This window comes from Lytechinus variegatus, chromosome 2, assembly GCF_018143015.1.
Source record: "Lytechinus variegatus isolate NC3 chromosome 2, Lvar_3.0, whole genome shotgun sequence".
Classification (NCBI taxonomy): Eukaryota; Metazoa; Echinodermata; class Echinoidea; order Temnopleuroida; family Toxopneustidae; genus Lytechinus; species Lytechinus variegatus.
The window spans coordinates 18,546,055-18,570,350 of record NC_054741.1 but is presented as its reverse complement, the minus strand read 5'-3'; the positions used below and the strand labels follow the sequence as shown (position 1 = coordinate 18,570,350).

The following is a 24,296-nucleotide window of genomic DNA, read 5'->3' as shown; positions in this document are numbered from 1 at the left end:
ATAAAACAAACTCGATAATTATGCCGAGACATTCAGAAGAAGAAAATTTTGTTATGTATTCGGAATACCGGAACGTAAAAAACAAAACTGGAACCCACACACATCGGACGGATTCCAGGATTCTGTCCGTTCCGACCCAGGTCTAATTATTTTCATCGTAATTTGTCACAGGGGATGGCCTTCCGGTAAACTGGCAAAAGGATATTCGTGTTCTGACATTGCAACACACCTTACTCATAGCATAACCCATTGAAAGTGCTTTTATTCCTCACTGAAACCCCCCATCCCCATCTGTTATGGCCACCACATTATCTTAAGATTTCCGTAAGTTATTCTTAGAGATAGATATCAATTGGTCATTAAAAGATCAGAAAAGTTTGGAAGCCAATACTCAAGAATCTAACTTACACAATTTTGCCAGAGCTCCAACGGTTATCCACAAGACAGCAATGAACAGGGTCGAAACCTCTTCAAATTGAATGTATGCGATCTTGTAAGACGTGATCTCAGTGAGGTTCAATTCATCACAGTGTTTCTGACCAGGATCCTCCGATATAAATGCATCGCAGGAGGTCAACAATGTTGTTAAGAAAGCGATGACAGCGAGTAAAAGAACAGTGTTCCTCATCGTTGCAGAGTATGCAAGGTTGATCTGTCTATCAAGCACGGTCAGGTTTAATGTCTGGAGGTAGATCTGTTAGGTTATTCTTTGGACATCAAGTGTTAACAAGTACGCAAGGCTGGAAGGTCAAATACATTAGTACTATCCGTTCAGAGACTCTTTGGTAATTTAGAGGACAATCATGGATGCGATAGTTGAATACTTGATGATTTCAAGGTGTGTCATTGATGCGGAGGCAGCACATTCCTAAAGCATTTAAAAGGTGGAAAAGTCATTCAGAGATGATGCCAACAAATGTAGCAATAATCATCAACCAAATGTTAAAGGTCCCAGGAGAAAAAGGCAATACTCACGATGTAATCTTGGCAAGAATATTATCAGACAACTGTTCCCTGACAGGAGAAAACATGTTCTCAAAGAAATAATTGCAAAAGAATAAAGGAAGCAAGTCATCCAAGTCACAGATATCACAAGAGACAATAGCAGCCAATCTGAGGGAAATGTTGTTATTTCTAGAAAAATCTATATAAAACCTCACTTTTTCAATAACCACAGATGTGGGTTTTTCATGTTGTGACCTAGATCTTAATTGACAAATTGTGAAGTGCCTCCAAAATGCCTGAACTTCACTATTTCCATCAGAGTATATATTATTTTTTTAACCAACAAAATATTAACTAACCCATAAAGGGACTCTTTTCCTCAAAATCCACGAGCGTGAATTTTCTTGGACATTGATCAATTAAGACCTTAAAGCTGTGACAGTTCAAACGTTCCAGTTCTGGTAGAACCTGATAAACGGGTGTACCAATAAGAAGTTGTTAAAGGGGAATCCAGCCTTGGCCATAAAATGTTGTGTTTGGAAGGAGAAAAATAAATAAAACAGAATAGTGAAAGTTTGAAAGAAATCGGACAAGCAATAAGAAAGTTATAGCTGCTTTAAAATTGAGATCACTAATAGTATGTAGATTTCAAATTGGCAACTGGGTAAGTAAATTATGACAAGGGGCAAGGACAACTTTCCCATAGGCCATGTACTTTATTATCAGGGATTTGTGGTTTTCTCCTAAGTACCCATTCCCCTGGGGCAGTAATCTAAATATAACCCAGGTAGTATATTGTTTTATGTCCTCATGAAAGAAAAATATAATTTGAAATAAAAGTTTTGGGAAAAATGACAATTTAGCCATAATATGTATTGGAGTACATGGAAGAGTAGTCCTTGCCTTACATCACTATGACATCCCAGATGCGGCCAATTTGAAGTCTCCATGGGTATAGTGATTACCAATATTAACAACTTTTAAAAAATCATAACTTTCTTTTTGTTTTTCCGATATTGATCAAACTTTCACCTATCAACTTGTCTTATTTTTCTTTTCCTTATAAAAACCAGTTTTTATTTGGGTTGGATTCCCCTTTAAGATTCAAGATAAAATTTACAAAACAATTAAGAAAAAGGGCAGGTACTTTCCTCATTGGCAAAAAGGACAGTATCTCTGTTGGGAACTGAACTAAAAGACCTCTCCATCTACACGATACCAATGCAGTTTCATTTATTAAGTGATATGCCTGTACAGGTGGGGTGAAGGGTTCTGGCAATGTAAATGTCAGACAATATTGACCATCATATTATTATGCTGAAATTCCCTGGGAATCCCCATATAAATCATGCCGCAGAACACAAGATGATATCATATTTGTATCTTCATTCAACGTGTGAAATCTGAGACTATTGGTGCATTGCAAGAAACTTGCAATCAATTGCAAGTCTATTTTTGGTCCCTAAATCAATCATATGTCCTGCAGTTAATTGCAAATTAGTGATTGACTGCTAATCTACTCCTTGAAACAAGAAGTTTAATCTGATTTGCTCCAACTAATGTTGATCTATCAGTTGTAAAATTGCAACAGAATATTTGCAATTGATCACAAACATATTCTTGTAACACCCCCTATGTGTTTAACAAATCTGAACTTTGAAATCAATTATGCTCCTAAAAATTATTATGTGCCTTAATAAAACTTGGTTCTGTTTGATGTCAATTGACTCCACAGATTTGGGTTTCAAGAAACACTGAGAAAAATTGAAGACATGTGGTGACAAAAAAACAACAATATACACACTGCAAAAACTCAGGTGTTGATTTAACACCAGCCTGGAATCTATATATATGTCCATACCAGAGAAGTACTGAATCAACACCAGCTTGGAATCAAACTGATGCTGTTTTAATAATGATTGGTATTGTTTAACACTTCTCTGGTGTGGACATATACAGATTCCGGGCTGGTGTTAAATCATCACCAGAATTTACACAGTGTATGATTAGTACTATAAAACCTAATGATAATAGAAATAATAACGGACTGCATAAAATTCAGTGTATACTGTTTGTTAGGAAAATATTAGTTAGTAAATAATACTTGACAGAAAACCACAACTAACACATTTTTAAAGAAACAATAACTGTCCAATCATGACCACACTAATATTGACATAAATCTTATACAAACAGTAGGGCCTAGATGCACTGGTTTTGAATTTAGCTTTGTTGCCCAGTGATTTACTAACGCAGGCTCGAAAGTCAGGACCTCTATTGCAATTCATTTCCAGGTCTTTCATCATGTTTTTCCAGGAAGCCAATATAATTTTATATTGGTGATATCAAAATATCTGAATCTTAATCATTGCATTTGATGGCAGTTTAAAAAACAAGTCAACCACTCTTTTTTTCAGATTGAACATGACAATTCAAGCCCACATGAAAAGAGCATCTTTTTTAAATTATATCTAGGAATATATATTTATTTACATATCTATGAATAGATATTTACTTGCAGGCATAATAGAGCAATAAAAGGCAAATAAAGGTATAAACAGCAAATAAATGTCACTGATTTGTATTTCACAATAACAAACAGATCGTGTATCAGAGAGCAAAAAGCATAAATCATCTCTGAACAATTAACAGCATGCATGGCTTCTATACACCAATGTGCATGGATTCTACATACCAGCAAAAAGGTATTAACCAAAAAAAAAAGGTTTTGGTATAAATAACAAACGCCGAATTCCACATTGACTTGAGATCAACATTTGATGAAATATGAATCATAGAAGCGACCCCATGCCCTGGTTATGGCTTCAAGAGAATATAAATTCCAATGTGTACTGCGGACTTCAGTGGGTGGATGTATTCCCTGTCTAGAAGAAGAAGATGTACAATGTACACATTCTTCACGGAACTACAATGAGATGGCACAGCCACAGTGACCCCACATTAATTTTGCTCTGTTTCCATTATGTACATGTATTAGGCAGTCTTTGCTTATGTAGTGAAGGGATATGATAATGGTTGCGCTGGGTAGGTAAGAAAGAATTTTTGCTTTATTTGGTTTTGTCAAGCAAAAAAAAAGTCCACAGGAAATCTAATCCAAGGAATTTTAGACCCAGAATTAAAAAATAGCCTCCACAAATTATTTATTAGGTTAAGCATAAAACATGGCAGAGGTGAAAAAAGCAGGATGAACATTACCCCCCCCCCAAAAAAAATATTTCATACCTGGTTTAGGCAACTGTCAAAGCTAAGAATTAGGATCATGAGGAATATAGCTGGCAAACGAAATAACAGAGCAGTCCTACGTATACTATTTTGCTCCATTATAAAACATATCAAAAATGACAGAATACTCAAGAAAATGTGGAAGAAAATGAAAAAAAAAGATATGGTGATATAAATTTTAAATTAAACTATTAATTCTGCCATTGGTGATTTCCTTGCAGTGAAGATCAACTGAATAGCGAAATCTATCAAACAGAACGTATAACGCAATTAGAAAAATTCCAAAAGCTGTCCAAAATCCACAAGTACGTACAGAACCTCAAGGATTTTCCAATGCTGATAAGATCGGTGACAAAGTAATCAAGGCTGTGTGCCTCCACGATGAATCAATATAATAATAATCAATCAAAGTAGGCAATTATTTAGCATCCACTGAAAAGGGCACAAGCAAGCGATAATCAGAGCAAGGAGCTGGTAACTCCTTGATCAGAGGCAAAACACCTTGATGGATCCCAACTTAGCAGCTCACACTGGCTGAAGCGACAAGAATTACACAATCCTGGTGACCGGTTATCCTTCATCAGTGCAGGAGACAAGCACGAGACGCACAGAGATAGATCCTCCCGTAAATGAGACACGTGAGCATATATCGGGTTCAGTCAACGAACGCGATGAAAAGCAAATTGATATGGCTGCATCCCATTTTCCACCTAAATGATTCATGAATACTCGTCAGGGTTCTGATAAACCTGCAGCGATAGATACCGACCTAGTAATGCAGGTAACACGGGAGTGAAATTCGATCACAGTGGTACCCATAACCAAACAGCAGAAAGCAGCCAGGATAAATGTCAAAAGGCAGGCAGAAAACAAGCAACATCTATGATAAGTGACTTAATGACTCAAATAATCTAATGTATTACAAGAGTCAACCAATCAGGTGATGATCCACATACACAAGCGGTTTCTGCTCTCCAGTTCAGCGCTAAGGTGTCTCAGCCCCCTAAATGCCTCACCTTTGCTCCATGGGCTCAAATTTATACCCCAGTCAAGTGTTAAACGATTAGTAATATGATTGGGTATTCTGGGATTACGAAAGACAGGGAGAGGGTAAGGGTCTGCATGGGGGAGGGGGGGGGGGAAGATCCCAGAGGCCAGAGAGAGGTGTTGGGTATTGGGAAGGACAGGGGAGGAATTACTTTGATTTGAAGGGATGAACTAAAACCCTCATTATCAAATGCTTAATGATAACAGCCCAAAAAAGGATAAAAGGGGCCAGAGTAGGTAAATGGGTGTTGGAGATAAATTTTCTTTTATCTGGAGGGTGATGAATACACAAATTCCTATATTCAGATGCCTAACCATTGAAATTCAATGTAGCAGTTCTTATTCCCCAGGGAGGGGGATGGTCGTAACATAGAGGTCCCATCAAATTGGAAAAACTAAAATGGTTTGAATAATTTATGACATACAACTCCTTCACACTGTGAAAAATGATTACACGAGATGAAAATGTACTGCATACAGAATACAAAACTGTACTTTGCTTGGAAAATTCATGAATCATGTTATCAATGAAAAAAACTAATAAAGTGCATTATAATAAACAAGTAAATAATCAGACAGGGGAATGAATAAATTAATTAACAAATTGATGAATGGATGGATGAATGAAAGGCTGAATCAATCAATCAATGCATTGGAAAATGGGTGGATGTATGGGTGGATAGACAAATAAATGAAAAAAAGAAAAAGATTGGAGCTCCTGCAAACCTGTTGGGTGTTCAACAACTTAAAGGACAAGTCCACCCCAACAAAAACTTGATTTGAATAAAAAGAGAAAAATTCAACAAGCATAACACTGAAAATTTCATCAAAATCGGATGTAAAATAAGAAAGTTATGACATTTCAAAATTTCGCTTCACTTCACAAAAACAGTTATATGAACGAGCCAGCTACATCCAAATGAGAGTCGATGATGTCATTCACTGACTATTTCTTTTGTTTTTTTATTGTTTGAAATATGAAATATTTTGATTTTCTCGTCATTGTCATGTGAAATGAAGTTTCATTCCTCCCTGAACACGTGGAATTCCATTATTTTAACATTTTGTGCTTCAGGCAAGGAGGTCCTTATCGTCAAATTCGTAAAAATTGAAATATTGTATAATTCAAACAATAAAAAACAAAAGAAAGAGTGAGTGAGTGACATCATCGACTCTCTCATTTGGATGTAACTGGCTCGTTCATATAACTATTTTGTTAAAAATAAGCGAAACTTTGAAATGTCATAACTTTCTTATTTTACATCCGATTTTGATGAAGTCTTCAGCATTGTGCTTGTCTGATTTTTCTCTATTGATTCAAATCAACATTTTTCTGAGGTGGACTTGACCTTTAAGGGATAGAACAAAGTCAATCTTGTGATGCTCAGTGGCTGCCAGGCCCATGATTAATTGGGCAAAATGAATATTCAAAGGACTTCTATCTTCTGATTCTGTTTCAACAATAAAATTTGGATTTACAATCTCATTTTTTCATATGAATGATGTTATGAATTAATATAAGGATCTATGGATAAATATAGAAAAACAACAAAAGAATGTATATGTGATTTTGGCAGGATGATCACATCAGAAAAAGTAAAAGAACTATTCAAGAAGCAACTACATGTGAAATGCAATAAATAAATGGGATTGACTTCTGAATGTCCCTGATTTTTTTCTTGGGGAAGGCATAGGACCGTTGCCCCACCAACCCCCTATGTTCCGTCCATAATCTAAACAAATATTGACAAAGTTAACAGGAAACATACAGCCAACATTGGCACAACATATAAAAGATACAAGGGTCACAATAAATAGCATACTCACTAGGCAAATAGATATTCAGATTTCACTCAAGATTATAAATGTATCTGTTCTTCAATTAAGAAAAATTAATTACATTTGAGGTTGCAGAGTCCAACCATCCCCCCCCCCCCCCATGGCCCTTCTGTTTATTATTGTGACTGTAAAAAGAAAAATGAGACAGACGGACTGAAGACTTGAAAACAGCATGCTTCTTGTAACCAGTCTGCTGGGCAAACCCCTTTACTCGAGTAAAGGGTCTGAATTGCAGCCTACTCATGCCTTGTGTATTGAAGGCCCTCACAGCAAGTTTTGTATGTGCTAGTCTTTGCTTGGAGACACACTTGTTGATCAAAGTTCCAAGCAGGGTCTGTGCCTGCAGACTATCTTGTAACTACCTATTGGGATTCAGAGGCATTAAAAAAAATCACCATGAAAATTCTGACGAGCAAAATGTAATCAGCTTATATCCAATTTACACAGGAGCAAAAAAGATGTACTACATTTATATACCAGCAACAATCCTGTATGGCCTGTATGAATCTGGAGTAAGTCCTTGGTCAATCCTGAGAAATACTCAAGTATCTATTGAATAAACGTTGAGTAAATCCTGAGTTATCAAATCCAGAGGAATTCCTGATTAAATCCTGAGAAAATATGAGTATACCTTGTTGAAATATTGAATACATTTTTAGTAAATCCTGGCACGCGATGATAAATCCAGAGCTGCTGGTAGCTTGTTGTATAATTTTTACAATAATACTATCTATTAATGCAGAAGTCAAAGAAAATCTGTGTATAAACAGTTTCCCCACAGAAAAATACAATTCTCGCTGATTTCATTACTTTCAGAACGTTACAACCAAATATATCTGATAGCTGATCAACATTAAAGGTGCTTTCTATAGTTTTGATAATCTAATGAAAGTAGCTTGAAGTTTTAAATTACAACTGATAAAATTCTTCAATCTAGATATTACGAAATTTATACTTTAAAAAGTTGCATAGATTATACAATAAAACTAATTCAATCAGGTACAGGTGTACTTTACAACTACATGTAATGTTGAAGGTACATAGTTTCTTATCCCCAAAACAGCAACACCACAGCATAATACAGAACCTGTCCATTCCATGATACCAATTTGGGAATTCCTTTGTGCCATTAACATACCAAGGCAACTCTCGGCCCCTAGATACCATTCCCAAATGAAAATTTTCCAACTCTACTTACCACAGCATATTTCTGTTTGTAGTAACTCCCGTAGGAACTCGGCAGGACAGCATTTTTTGCTGGTAAACGCCAAGCTGGTATATAACCAATTTTACCTTGGAAACACTTTACGTCTAGATTAATCAGTCATAGTGGCTGACGTAATAGACGACAGATATCACTCTTGGGCCTTTTTATCAAAGTGGAGACAATGGCAGAGTTGGGATTCGAACTCACAACCTTGCGATTATGAGTCCAATGCTCTAACCACTGGACCACACGACCCGTGTGGCAGAGAACTCTTTTGGCAGAGAACTCTTTAGAAATTCTCGGGGAACATCAAACAGAAATGAAAACTTCTATTTAAAAAAAGATCAAGACATTCACCTGGTTAAATTGGATGGGGGAATGTTATAGGTACATGGTTTAACTTCTAAATATGCCATAAACAATGAAGCACATTCAATATTATGCAAGAAGGAAACAGGAATGGTTACATTTATAATACTTCATTTTTTTCAGACATTCAATATTTTTTTAACTAGCATCCACTCAAAAATAACAAAGGAATATTACACAAGCTCATATAAAGTATCTTTTTATGCCAGGCAAACCATGTGAGACTATATACTTGATCAGTTTCATTAGGGGCTCCCTTTAGAAACCAAAGACTATCTTCTCCCCGAATGAAAGACTATCCTTAAAGGAGAAATCCATCATAAAAGTCGTGTTCATCTCTGCGACAAGTTCATTTATATGTACATGAAAAGGAAAAATCAAATGATCATCAAAATCGGATGTAAAACAAAAAAAGGATAAATATTTAACATTCTAAACATTCTGCTTTTTCATTTTAATGCACAACACAGCTCATATAATAACAACGAGAGACACAAACTATTTGTATTGTATTCTAAATATGAATATGAAATACTTCAATTTCTTAATATGAACATGAAGAAGTTCTGAATTGAATCACCATTTTCCCCCTATCATTAGTAATCAGAAGTTTTCACAACACTGTGTGCTGCTCAATTAAACTGCTAATGAATTTGACTGGTGAACCTTTCTTGTGCTAAACAGTAGATGAATCAAACATGCATGTACCTCACTTAGCACCAAAGAACTTGTTCCAGTCATGCATAAAGTTATGCATTACTTTACTAAGAGCTTTATGAAACACTAGAGAGCTTTAGAGTTTCCTGAAACTTTTAATGATTACCTCCTCTCATAATCTTGCACAAAACTTTATTTTTTTAATGATGGACTTCATCTTTAATTTGATTTATTCATGCCCCATTTCATGCTTTCACATTGTCAAATGCATAATGTACAATCAAGCTCCTTGGTACAATACATTAAGTGACCTAATTTTTTTATTTCATCCAAACATTTCCTCATTTCGGAAGGATGATGTAGCAGTATACAGTTTCCTGCTTCCTGTGTAAATGCACACTACAGCAGGATCTGATCAGGGAAGTGGGAGTTTGATTCACTGATCTTGGCCCCCGTTGCATGAAGTTACTCTTATGGTAACTTTGCCATCCAATGGTATTAACTACCATGGTAATGCTGATCAACAGCCAATCAAAATCAAGGATTCCATACAAGTTACCATCAGATGGCAAAGTTACCAAAATGGTAACTTTTATGCAACGGGGGCCCTGATCTTGGAGGTATGGTATTACACTTTAGCGCTGTTGCTGTCTTCCATCAGAATGACATGGTTGTCCATTGCACAGACCTTAAGCAGACCCTTATTAAGGGGAAAGCTCTCAAAAGTTGGTTTCAAACCACCTCAATCAAAAGGATCCCTCTTAACTTACAAGTAATTCTTCAGGCTCAAAAATGCCCAATAATCATTCTGGCATTAACACCGCCCGAAACATACCTTTAGGTTCTTGAAGTTACGAGCAAGTGCAGTATGGTCTGATAAGCAGGCAAGGCACGAGATTCAAAATCACTGGCTCAGCAGCCACCCACGGCGCCCACATCCAACTTCAAGCTGGGCTAAGAAAGGCCCTGTTATTTGCTTTCACACTGCCAAAATACCTGGGACCTTGGAAAAATCCCCGCAAAAAAGAGTTTTTAAAAATTTGACTGGTGACTTATACCCTTTTCATAAACCTATCCTCCAATTAGCCGCCTAAGAGTAATGCGGATAATTCAATAAAAATTGCGTTCATAAACTCCGAAATTAAGCCGCATTATTTTTACGAGCGCCCGTCCTGAAAAAGGCGGATAATCGCCATGACAACTGGACACGCCCCCTCCGATGTGGTTGTGTTGGAAAAGGGTGACCTTGTGACCGCACCATGGCAATTATCCGCATTATTTGGAAATGCGTTCATAAACTCAAAATTTTATCCCGATGCCGCTATTATGCGGATAATAGCAGCATCAGAGTAATGCGGATAACTCTTGTCCTCCAATTTTACGACCAAATTATGCTGCTATTAGCCGCCTAATTCATAGTAATTGGGTTTATGAAAGGGGTCTTAGAAGGAATTTTCTTTTGGGGATATTTATCCTCATAAATTGCTTTCAAACTTCCCAAATTACCTGGTATTTTCTGATCAGGGTAGAACAGAGCAAACATCCCGATCAGAAAATACCTGGAACTGTCGACTTCGAGGCGGTCGGAAACCACCTAAAATTATGAGCATGCGTAGTGAGGTCTGATTTAGCAGGCGAGATGTACGATTCAAATCCCCCACGCCACCCTTGCCAAACTACTTGCTAGATTGAGAAGGTACTTGTGATTTGAATTTCAAACTGCAAGAATAGGCCTACCAGCAATCTCGTAAAAATCCCTGTGGAAGTTCTCATAATTTTGACGAGTACCTACATGTACGTTTTAGCGGGTGTTTTCTTTCAGGAATATCATGAGTAATTTGCTTTTACAATGGCAACAACATCTGGTCTTTTCTGATCATGGTAGATCAGGGTAAATGGCGAGTAGGTCTGAATGTACCTAAGATGGATCAGCTAAAGTGAGCTTCTGTTTGCATCTCTTCTTCATCAGACTAAAGGCAGACAAAGTTTGAACTCTGACCTCATTTTATTCTTGTAGAGATGCACCAGGGATGTGAGAGGGAGACCTAATGTACTGTACATTAGCATTTGTTAAACTAAGGCCATGTTTATGCTTCAACTTTTCAGGCCAGAATCAGCGTTTCCAAACGTGATTAGTCCAAAACACGGTTCCGTCCATGCTTACTTTCATTTAAACGTTTCAAAACGCCGATCGTAAACTCACAAAAAGGTGCGTTTGTAAACATTGTTTGACCAGAATCAGGCTTTCTGGGGAAGTATAAACAGAACCACGATCGTAAACGTGTTTAAATGACGTCATTTGGTACATGCTTCAGGTGAGATGAAAATCCGAGGGTAAATACAGTCGTATTGCTCCATGTTATCTCCACGTAATAACAACAATCAGAAAAATAAACTTTCGAAAAAAGGCGCGCCAAATTTGACCTCGCTTTACAATGCGAAACCAGCTGGAGATCATGATTTGCTCTGAAAAGTTAAGCATAAACAGCACTCCCAGAACCGCGTTTACGATCGGCATTTTGAATCGACGTTTGAAATCGCTGATTCTGTCCTCGTAATGGAAGCATAAACACATCCTAAGTAAGACCAGGGACCTGAGAGCCCTCTCACATCCCTGGTAACACCAATCATAATAAATGGAACACTTTGCATGCAGTTAGCGAATGAAAGCTGATGAGTGCTACAGTACTAAATTATGTATACTCAGCATGAGATGTATGAGTGCTCAACCCATTGAAAGAATGTCTCCTCCACCGAATGCAAATTTTATATCATTACAAAGGTAAGAATATTTGTTATATTTTGTGTTGTTCACGACATTCAGGAAATATAACAGTACTCAAGTATTTTTTTCCCTTGAGGATGCTATGATCATATATCAAGTCACACATATCTCTTTCACTTGTTGACATGAGTAAAATTAATAGTCTCTTGATATAATAATGCAATATGGTTTATTATTAATTACACAAGGAGTTTTGCAAAAGAGTATGGAAGGTCTAGTATAAGTGATGACATACAGAATAATAAATTAACTTGTCTATGACCACATTCCATGTATTCCAATCTACCCTAATCAAGAGGCCTTGGTTATTCACTGATTGAAAGAAAGTCTGGGGCTCATCTGACTGCATGTCAAGTGAGAAGACGTATTCTCCTATGATCAATATCTCCAATACCGTGTTTACACATTGACTCGGCTCGCGTGTTGAATCCGCGAGCCGGGTTGAAGACTGCGAAGAAGGGATCAGAGATCGCGTTCATACGTACATATGAAAAGGCGAGTTCAACACGGCTCGCGGATCTCGAACGGAAGAAGAATTATGACGTCGCAAATTAAAGGCGGGAAATTCACCGCCAGAATCGAATCTTGTCCGTGCGAACAACAACAATGCCAAAAGTGAAAGCGAGCGCAGTGACCTAGGTCAAGAGAGTTCGACACAGCTTTCTGTTTACACACGAAAAAATTGCCGAGTCTGACTCGGGTCGCGGGTTGAAACCTTCGATTTTGTAGGATCGATAAAGCCGTGTCCGACACGGCTCGCGGATCACTCTGATCGCGTTTACACAGCATAAAATTGCCGTGTTGAGCACGGCTCTCGTGTTCAACCCCCGAGCCGAGTCAATGTGTAAACACGGCACAAGTTTCATGGCGCTGGGAAGCGAATTAGCGAAACCTACATATGTGCTTGACCAATTTTTTCAGACCAAAATCACCTTCATTTTGGAGTGAATATCTCTTTGTTTTGTTTTGCTTGTCATTTTTTTTTGGACCAAAATCACATTTATTCAGCACCCCTGTATTTCAAATTGTTCCCAGGACCCTACCAAGTTTATACATATTCTGTAAATGACTAGATTCATCAACTTTCCTAAATATGTTTTACAATATGACACTTTACAGTTCACAGCAGTCTGTATTGCACCATTTTAACCATGGACAAGGAGACACATAAGGCCAACATTGTGGCTGTATGAACACTGGCCAAGATATTTTCTTTCAAAAACTGGAAATGGGTGTACATGTAGGTGGTAAAAGTTCATGTTCAAAAGAGTTGCAAAACAGCTTTATATTCATGTTCTTTTAAAAAATCTGTTTATCAACTCATTGTCCTGGCAGTCTCTGGAATGGATGCATATGTCGGTAAAAACAATGACCCCCTTCTGAGGTCAATTACATGGAAATTTTTCACAATTTACACCCCTATTTTACGTCAAAACAAGGATAGAATGCTACTATAAAACACTCCTATTTAAAAAAATGTCAAATGGACCCTTTCTCAATTCTGAAAATGGATATAAGAAAAGAAAGGAATGAGGATGGATTGTGCACACTTTCAGCAAATAAACAACCAGCTATATTAGATCAATCTTATTTCCCTAGACTGTATAAATCAACCACTTCAAATGTAATAGATACATGTACATTGAATAAATTACATACACAATGGTAATGAAATACAGGATGTGGATAACAAGACAATACAATATGGAAATACACTTGTTATATATACAGTCACTAATTGAAATATCCTTGATAATCACATGGGGCACTTTACTAGTTCACTAGGCCTGTCCTCATCAGCCAAAGTTAAAGCTTGTGTATAGTTTTGGTAAATCCACCAAAATGCACCTATCACTTACTATTCCAATTCATTGCTAGCTAATATGAATGGAATATGCCCTATAACAGTTATGATGTGGAGGATATGAAATGAAAATGTGTTTTACAGGATAAATTTTGCGATTTTACATGGAAATTTAACTTGATCGGGTCACCCGATCAAATTAAAATATCTGTGTGTTTTTGTCTTTCAATTAAATCCTATTCCAAATCATGGAATGGGCTGAAACTTTCAAGATATGTTCTTTGTCTGTAACTTTTGGATATCTAATCACTAAATTTATAAGATAAGTGCTTGAATGCCCATTTCTTTAATTTAAAACAAGCATAGCCAAGAGAGGGCGCTATATATCCAAGATTTGAATATTTGAAATTTTCTCAGAGAAGTGCAGTTGGAAAAATATCTAACGGTCTCTACGCTTCAGTAAGACTGTCATATTAGATGATATTCGATTATCAATCACATTATTGACCCTTTACCAAAGCTATACACAGGCTTTAAAGTGATAGGTTAACATTGGTTTGACTTTTTAAAAATCTGAGCTAGAAGGTCACACTTGTCACCTGTGTCTGTGATATGTTACAAAAATGAAGCCAAGAAAAAACTTCGTTCAAAAATCATTATTTAGTGCTTCAAAAATTGAAATATTAAGTGACCGGAAACACCATCTTAATTTCATCCCATACACTTATGTGTACTATTTAGGTTTCTATAATACCCCTTTCATAAACCCAATTAAAATGAATTAGGCGGCTAATAGCAGCATAATTTGGTCGTAAAATTGGAGGACAAGAGTTATCCGCATTACTCTGATGCTGGCTATCCGCATAATAGCGGCATCGGGATAAAATTTTGAGTTTATGAGCGCATTTCCAAATAATGCGGATAATTGCCATGGTGTGGTCACAAGGTCACCCTTTTCCAACACAACCGCATCGAGGGGGCGTGTCCAGTTGTCATGGCGATTATCCGCCTTTTTCAGGACGGGCGCTCGTAAAAATAATGCGGCTTATTTTCGGAGTTTATGAACGCAATTTTTATTGAATTATCCGCATTACTCTTAGGCAGCTAATTGGAGGATAGGTTTATGAAAAGGGTATAAGACGCCTATTTACAAAATCAGGGTTTGCCTTGTAGTTTTAGCTTATTTCATTCTCAATAATGGTTGTTTTCAGGGTTTATTACATGTAGTTCTAATACATTTTCCATCTTGGTTTGAGAATTTTTTAAATTGGCTGCTCACAAAGTTAAACAATACCTTTAATTCCCAATTTCTGATCATGCCAATTTTTTCATCAACTCAATCAGAATACTCCTGAGATTATTTTAAAGTAAAGACACAATTTAGTAATCTATTTTGCGTATCCATCTTCATCTTGACAATACATTCCTTAAATATTAGGATATTTTGTGAAATAAAACCATACTGTATCTACAGCACTCAATCATCAAGCTAACTTGCAAACTGTAAAAATGGATTTTAGATCTGTATGATTAAGTGCCATACTATTGAACGCTACATTCAAACATGGAGTCAAAAGGTGGTTTCAGACCACCTCAAAGTTTGTCAGTTCCAGGTAATTTCTGATCGGGAAATTTACCCCGATCAGAAAATACCAGGTAAAATTGGCAATGTGACAGCAAATTAGCGTAATCTCCACGAAAGAAAATACCCACTAAATAGTACGAACTTGTTAAAATTATGAGAACTTTCCCCGGGGATTTTTTCAAGGTCGCATGTATTTTGGCAATGTGAAAGCAATTTACAGGAACATTTAGCCCAGCGTGTAGTTGGGTGCAGGTGCCGTGGGTAGCTGCTGAGATAGTGATTTTGAATCTCGAACCTTGCCTGCTTATCAGACCATACTGCACATGCTTGTAACTTCAGGAACTTTCCCCGAAGGGTATGTTTCGGGGCGGTGTGAATGCAGGAATAATTAATGGGTATTTTATTTAGCCTTAAAAAAGTTCTCGTAATTTAACTGGGATTCTTTTGATTGAGGCAGTTCAACATAAGGTAAATTTGATATGGTGAAGAGGTGTAATGCTTAATGCTTCATCCGAAGCCAACACTCTTCTTCGTCACCATTTACAGACAAATTACTTAATATTAAGTTACTTTAATGTTTTAACTGTTTTGATAGACCTCCTGCTTATTTTGTAGCATTGCTTTAAACTAGTTTGTCAGGGAGGGGGGTAGGGTCATTTGGTCATAAAATGGGTAGCCCCCTCCCCCCCCCTGAGCCCTGTATATAACAGTATATAAATATACTCTTGTCAGGGCCCGGGGGGGGGGGGGGGCGACCCTCTTCCATTTGTTGCTGCACAGTATCCAGAATAGACCAGTTCGTAGTTACTTCACAGGCAATTTTGGTCAAATGACCTTTCATTTCTTTCATCATGATAGGCAGATTTCAAAGCAAGATATTACGTAAGCTTGCCTTACATAGCAGGATGAAGAAATTGAATAGACCAGGTGACTAGAATAGCACACCAATGAACACTTAATGAAGGTATTTGTTGCATTCCTACTTTGAATTCATATCTTAGCATGTTGCACAATGTACTTGACAAACTGTGAAATACCAGTCATTCGTGGAAGCATTGTTGTTTTTTGTGGATGTAAATGAAAACGACAATTCAAAAGAATACATGAATAATCAAGACATCAAAGTTGGCGCTTATCTCATTAGATTTTAAAGCACCATGTCACTTTAGTACAAATGACCTTCTTCTGATCATGCGCAGAAAGGAACTACGAACTGGCTTATTTCTGGGAGATATGTCATCCCCGTAGATCACTTTCAGATTGGAAGTACTGTAAATGACGTACCTGCTTCCCTCTCTTGGGGATAATTCTTGTTGTTGCAGATGCTAACAATTCTGATTAATTAACACTAATATCTTTGACAATATGTGCAAATTAATCACTTAATGAGTGACAAATTCAAATTTTACCAAATGATGCAGCTGAGGGAGTAGGATTTGAACAGTTCCACAAAAGCGTACATGTATGGTTTAATGAGCATATGTCCAGCCCAGGGCGGCAGGCCTGACTTCATATTACCGGTCTATGTTGGCGATTAGACATGTCGGTACATGTATTAGACAATTTGTAGACAACAAATAAACAAACAAATCAAAATAGCTTTATTGTGCTGGAATATTAAATTACCTAGTATAGTACCTTCATAAAAACATAAAGGGACAGAGCTCTCGGTCTCTCTTTGGTTGCCCAGATGGCTTTGGAATTCTCTCTCTAACCTATATCTGTACATACTAAAGAACCTTGAGACTTTCAAATCTGAACTACAGACCTATCTTTTTTTTTCAGCAGAGCTCTGTGTGAATAATGCACTGTGGAAGCCAGCATATTTGATGTGTACACATGAATGGTGTATGATGTTCATCATTATTTAGCATGAGTCACTGTATTTGAATTTGTTTGAATTCACTGTATCTCAAAAGCCTTACCCACTACATACACAGATTAGATCACACACACCACACAGGACGAAAAGATAAGAAAATGCAGAGCTTACGCAATTCATAGGATTCCTTCTGATTCAAATATCAAAATACAAGCTCGAAAGCCAAAGAATTTTTAAGTGTTTAATGTTCTCTTTAATATCAGAAATAACGAGCAAGTGAAGTTGTTCTGTAAACACACGTGAATTCATGAATAGCAAGATTTAGCTTCAAGTATTTGAGTAAAACTTGATTGTAATTATAATTCGAGGTGTACCTGCAGAGCAGTCATTAAGGTTAGGAATGGCATTCTCTCTAGGAGATTGGGAAAAATTTACCACCAAACTTCTAACTTCATCAGACTTCTAATTGCAGTTATTACACTTATTTTTCTTACTCATGTGATTGAATTTCTACTTATCTTTCTGACAATGTTACTCTTTTTAACATAGATGATGGATCAAATCTAATTTTATCAACATATCATTTCCAGGAGGCCCAATTTAGATTATGAACTTGTTAGTATCCCCCCCCCCCCCCCCCGCCTTCTCACTCACACTATGCATATTTGCACGTGAGGTTCGAATACACACATTAATTTTCACTAACTCAATAGTTGGTGAAGACTGAAGTGACTTTGGAGTGGAGTAAAAAGTAATAAACGATGTTGGTTGGAGTGAAACTTACGGACTTTAGCGACAGCAGCAACCAAGATCCAGAAACTAAGAACCAGGGGTGTGACCACCTCCAGGAAATTGACTGACAATATTTCATACGATTCTGGTTCCTCATTCGATTCATTATATTCTGCACTATGGTGAGCCACGAACTCCTCACACCCTTCTTCGATGATATCTCCGCCGGGACCAACGGCCCAGGCCGCTGGCAGGAGGGCGATGGAGAGCAGCAGGGCAATCACTTTCCCTCTTTGAAATAAGCTAAAACGATCCATCTTCAAATTAATTGACAGACAGACGAAGAATGGCGAAGATGTGTGAACGCTACTGTCACAACTTTCCCTGTCTCGATGATCTGTAATAATGCGAGCTAGTTTTGCTTGCAATTAATGAGTTGGTTTCGAAACTGCATCTTCCCCACTTTGCAACCCGGAACTAGGGATGAAAATTCACCAAACAGTGCGAAACATAACGCGAGCTCGCACCCATATATTGCATCCGGTCCACTGCACAGCTGAGCTGCTAGCTGGACATGGCTTATCAGCAGAGCAAGCTCTCTTCTCTCATAATGTTGCATAACAATTCATGGATTTCAATTTATTTGATATGTTTGACTGAGGAACGAACCATTTCAGGAAACTGTTCCATTCAGTGTGACTTTCTTTTATAGAAAAAGGGCACTCACTGACCGTAGGGTCTTCAAGGATCCAGGGGCGAGGGTCACTCCGATTCCAGTCCTAGCTATACCCCCTCCCTAAATAATAAATCCGCCAATAGGGCGATTCAATTTTGTGAGCAGCCCAAGTGTATGATAAATAGAAATATTGCCCACTAATTTGAAAATTTAGTGTTCCACTGGGGGGGTGGTGCTATGCGAGAGAAGAGGGACAACCAGCCCTCTATATGAGTTTTCAAGTAGTGAAGAAGAAAAAGAGCAAGAAAAGAAAAGAAAAGGGAAAGAATGTCAAAATGAGAGGCTAGCATCTCCCCCCCCCCCCCCCCCCGATCCCCTATCATTGTCGCACCGTCTTTGATTTCTTTGCATCCAATTTCATTCAGTTGGTCTTTGATAACAAATCCATTAAAAAATCATTTTAACTGGGAGTAAATTGATTTTCTAATTCTTCGTGTCTTATTCGACCCTACTACCCCAACTGAAATGACCCAGAGCATGTCTTTCTTGTTGTTTTTTTAACTAACCCTACGATTTTAAGAACTCTTCTCTTTACTGACTATAATAAGAATTGCAGGAGAAAAAAACGACACCTCAATTTTTGGTTGATTTTAAGTACATGCACAAAAAACTTTTTTTATTACAAATTCTCCTTCTTCTTCTACTTCTTACTTTTCTTTATGTCTTTATCCTCCTCCTTCTTCATCTTCTCATATTCTTCTTCCTCCTCTTCTTCTTTTCTTGTGCCTTTCTTCTTCTTCTCTTCTTTTTCTTCAGTTCTTCTTCTCCTCTTCCTTCTTATTTTTATTTCTATCATTACTAACTGCACTTTTTGGACTAATAATATTGAAAAGGGAACCAATATTGATGATTTGATGAATTAAGAATGGATAATTTTAATCTCTTTAACGAAATCCCAACACTGATGCCATTTTAGGTTTTACAACACCAAGAGGTGAACTTTGTCAAATCCATTTACGAAAAGTGAAACATCAGGCTGAAATTAATAAGGCAAATAGAACAATAAAAATTGTCACATCAAAAGTTGGAAGAGTAAAAAAAAAAAGTTATGTCTTCTATTTTTTCTCATTATTTCAGTGAAACAGTTTAGCTAATACCTGAATGGGCGATCCCCCTGTATTAATGTATCCTCCAACAATTCATCCCCCCCCTCTCCCTCTCTCTGATTCAGTTGTTGTTGCTGTTGTTTGCATTATGTGTACCAATAAGCTTTAATTATGATTTCATGTGTATGTTCCAACAGATATATTTTTATATATCAACAAGTTAAAATTTTTATTTATTTATTTATCTTCCTTCATATCATTGTACAATACATAATCATACAACAGTACATTTCGATATATTATACAACCGGGAAAGAGAAGAAAGATGAGGTGACCAGGGAAGCAGAGCTTGTAATTTAGGTCCCTCAAAAGATCACAACTAATTACTTTGTACATGGCTTAAAAACAACTAGATAAATCTACTATATACATAGAGCTAACATATCTACAACAGACACATAAAAAACATGTATATATAATATGTTTGAGTGATTAAAAAAAGAAAAAAAGAGAAGAATAAGAAGAAGATAAGCAATGAGACAGAAGGAGGGGAGAAAATAGCAGACTGCATGGAGTCAAAAGTGAGGAGGTAGAGAGAGGAAATCATGAAATAGGGCAAACCAAAAGAGAACAATTGAGAAGAGATAGTGGAGGGGGACAAGGGGTTACACACAACACTACATAAAACAGATAGACAACACAATGACAGAAAGACAGGCTGGCTAGCTCAGTAGATATCATTGAGTTAAAATGCACAGTTAAAAGCTACTGATCAATGGTGCTATATTAGATTGGGTGAAAATGAATAATGTAAACTAATTTAGATGATTTAAGAGCCAGAGCTGAAATCTGTGACTTTAATTACCTTCTGCCACTATATAGTCTCCAGACTCAATTAAAAAGAATTATGATTTAGATTTCTTGCAAGAAGCCGTTTCACTGCAGCAAAAAGTTTGATTGTTGTTCGCTTTTTATTGTAGAATTACATTTTAAAACAAGGGTTCAACAATAAGTAATCTACAGAACAAATATTTGACATATTGAGCCCGGTGGGTGATTGGTATGGGGCAATAGGGTATGCACTTATTGCCACTTTCCATTTATTGTAAAAAAATAAATAAATGAATAAAATGAATGAATTGATAAATGAATAAATACATAAAAAAATAAATAAAACGAATCAAATTAAATGCAATTTTATATGCTTTGGCTGTATTGAGACAGAAAGTAATGAGCCTTCACAGATATTAGCAAAAAGTTTTCGAATAAAAAATGTGGTGATTTGGTCAGAATGATACAAATAAAAATCATGTTGAGAATTTTTTTTTAATGCATATGTTGATCACAATAATAGCCAATTCGTTTTTGGTGTCGTTTTATGGTGATTTCGAACAAGGGGAGGGGGAGGGGGCTCAAGTTACCCTAACGAAGAAGAATTTATGCATATAGCAAGCAACCCACGTGGCTAATAATTAGCCTAATTGCATCCTGGTGAAAATGGATTCGTCCTTCTTTGGAAGCAACCCCACCCCCTCTCCCAGTTATTGTTGATATGGCTATATACTAATAGCTTGATCTGGAGCCTATCTATGGCGTTTCCATGACTGGTACGATAAATTACACAAAAACATAATTATTTGAAGTGCTCATGGTCAAATCCAGACTTTCATGTGAGTGTGTGTGTGTGTGTTTGGTCCGCGTACCTATAGACCAATAAGTCACATCATCACCAAAATGATGGAGTTGCCCCCATGGTTTTTTTTTTAGCTAAACAAAAGCAGAATGCGGTTATATCTATTATAAATTTCCACCATCTATTTCTCCAATAAATCAATGAATGAATAAATAAAAGAATTAATTAACTGAATAATCAAATAAATGAATAGATAAATAAAATATTAAAAGAATAAAGGATCACTAAATTTCAATCTTCATGATCTCTCGGGATAAGTATAAGAAATTAATGAATAAAGCCCTTAAATTTGCGTTTAGCCCTTTTTATCAGTAAAGAAAAATAAAGAAAATAATTTATGAGCCTGTTTTTCCCCATCTTTGTAAAAATTCTGGAGAACATTGGTTTCAATTATTTTCTAACAAATTATTTTATTTCAAGAAGAAAAAAGGCTTAAAAGATGACGTACAAGAAGACTTAGTCCTGTTTGATTGTAGAACCAGCTAGTACAGGACTATCGGTTAGGGAACAAGTCCATCCCCCCCCCCCCAAAAAAAAAAGATAAAATATAACCAGAGACAGAAAGTGAGCCAATGTCAGAGCGGTTGGCGGAAATTTGCCCAGTGTAAAAAGATAACATTCACCTTGATTATAATGTTTTAAACAGGAGATGGCGCTATATCACTTATTCGAAACTATTACTATACGTTATGCATTTGAATGAGCATAGAACTCGCTATAATGTTTTGAACACAAGATGGCGCTATATCACTTATTCGAGGGGTACTAAGGCTGAGAATAATATGATTTGAACAGTTAAGCACACTATACCTTCTTTTATGGAAGTGTTCTGTACGTTACTGATAAAAATACGCGCATGTGTTTATGAAAATATATGAAAAAAGATAACATACAGTAAGTATGAAAAAATATACTATAAGGAAAAACAAATGCTGTAATATGTATGCTATCTCTTTCTAATATAATTTATTGATACAGTGTGAAAAATAGCATTTTTGCGCAAATCAAATTCAGTGAGCTTGCAGTGTTCACTTACGCATCATATTTTGGCAATAACCACACTATCATCTGATACAAAAGAAAAAGTCGAAGGCTAACAATATGTGTATGTAAAAAAAATTCCCATGTTATTTTTTTTCCAAGACTTTTTTTTTCAAAATATTCCATTGTTTTATTGACAGGGACCTGTATAGTACATAACTTCCTCATAATTACTTTGATTCTGAATTATTTTGTAAATGCAAAATTGTTTTTGATTCAAGAATTTTATATAATATTTGATCAAACATAATCATGTAATTATATATTACCTTTTTCATTTTAAAAATGTTCATGCAATTTTTTTAATGTGTATTGTACCGTAGACTACGTTTATTTATATGTATATAAAGAAATAAGATAAATGCAAACAACTGGTGGCAACTCTCTTGTAAATAATAAACGGTGAAAGAAATGAAAATTGGGAATAATAGATGCGTATAAATTCACTCAAGGTCTCTCAGAACATGAATTGACAGCTCTGAGGGACCTTGAGTGAAGCAACCCTTCCATTATTCTCTCATCTTCATTTCTTTCACTATATATATATATATATCTTAAATGTAAGATTATGATTATTGGGATTTCAATAGATGGAAATAGTTGAACTCTGAATATTTTTTTTTTATAAATCACCTTTTATTTATAAAAGGGGCAATCAGTTACAATAATGGGCCCAGGTTATCAGTTCTAGATGAACGTGACACAGGGCAACATAAAACGAATACAGTACTGTATACATAAACATAAAACAAGAGGTAATACTTATTTACATATCAAACGCGTCGATTCAATTCATAGTAAAGTGATGAGAAGGGAATGATCTCCAGGTATCAACAAAAAAATCTGTTGAAATGGCGTTAACAAAAAGTATAACAAAGACAAAGAAACGGGATCCACCGATATCAAACCAAGATCGACAAAGAAATGCAAATTTGCAGAGGTGATTTCCCTTCTTGTCTCCTTCGATTCGATTTTATTGTTTGCCTTAATACTTATTTCTATATTGTATTATGTTTGACAAGATGCAGTAAGAAAATATTACTAAAAATATGGAAGTTTAAAAGTGCCACTCAGATATTCAGATATCATGTTTACATCTCTTAGGGAAAAAGATGAGATGCGATCTTTTTGGATCTCGTCATAAGATCTTGGATCCAAGATCTCATCATCTGATCATCTCAAAAGGGATGAAGACATGACGAGATCCAAGATCTCGCTTTTCATACCCTAAGAGATGTAGACATGGTGACATAATTTTATCTGAATATATGGGTGGCTTTGAAAAAGGGAATATAATTACAGTAATGTAGTCCTTTGCTCTTGTAAGGCCTGGTTGTATTGTTTTAAACAAGAGATGGTGCTATACCATATCTTTGTTCTAGAAGTGGTGCGCAGGATCTTCAATAACGGTATTTTTATATGATAGTTGATCAGGACTGAAAGTTAGTATGCAAGTAGAAAAATAAGGAAATAAGTATTGATATATATAATTAGAATTACTGCAATAGTGCCCTTACGGGGAAATAACTCTAATTGTATTATTAGACAGAGGTATATTTAATCTGAATTTATTCTAAACGTCCAATCTATTATGAATTGGAAGTACAATAGCTAATGAATGGCAACATTTCAAAGAACTATGCAGAAACACAAGCTCTTACTCTATGGCCATAGGACGGGGATGGCGTCGTTTGGTGGTGGTGATGGTGACATTTACTAAATCACGGTCTCAAGTTCTAGAACCA

General features: G+C 36.4%; 1 protein-coding gene across 5 annotated transcripts in view; it reads right to left on the bottom strand.

The window, feature by feature from the left end:
- Positions 1-18,585, bottom strand: part of LOC121407491 (probable Na(+)/H(+) antiporter nhx-9) — a 62,242-nt gene extending 43,657 nt beyond the window's left edge. For 2 of the 5 annotated variants that reach the window (XM_041598600.1, XM_041598597.1), the window contains exon 1: positions 18,088-18,583. In XM_041598600.1, coding sequence (XP_041454534.1) covers positions 18,088-18,352 — 265 coding nt within the window. In that variant the 5' untranslated portion in view covers positions 18,353-18,583. Of the gene's footprint in view, positions 1-408; positions 869-18,087 lie in introns of all 5 variants that reach the window. The other 3 variants (XM_041598598.1, XM_041598599.1, XM_041598596.1) reach the window with 3 other exon arrangements.
- Positions 18,586-24,296: the final 5,711 nt, after the last annotated feature.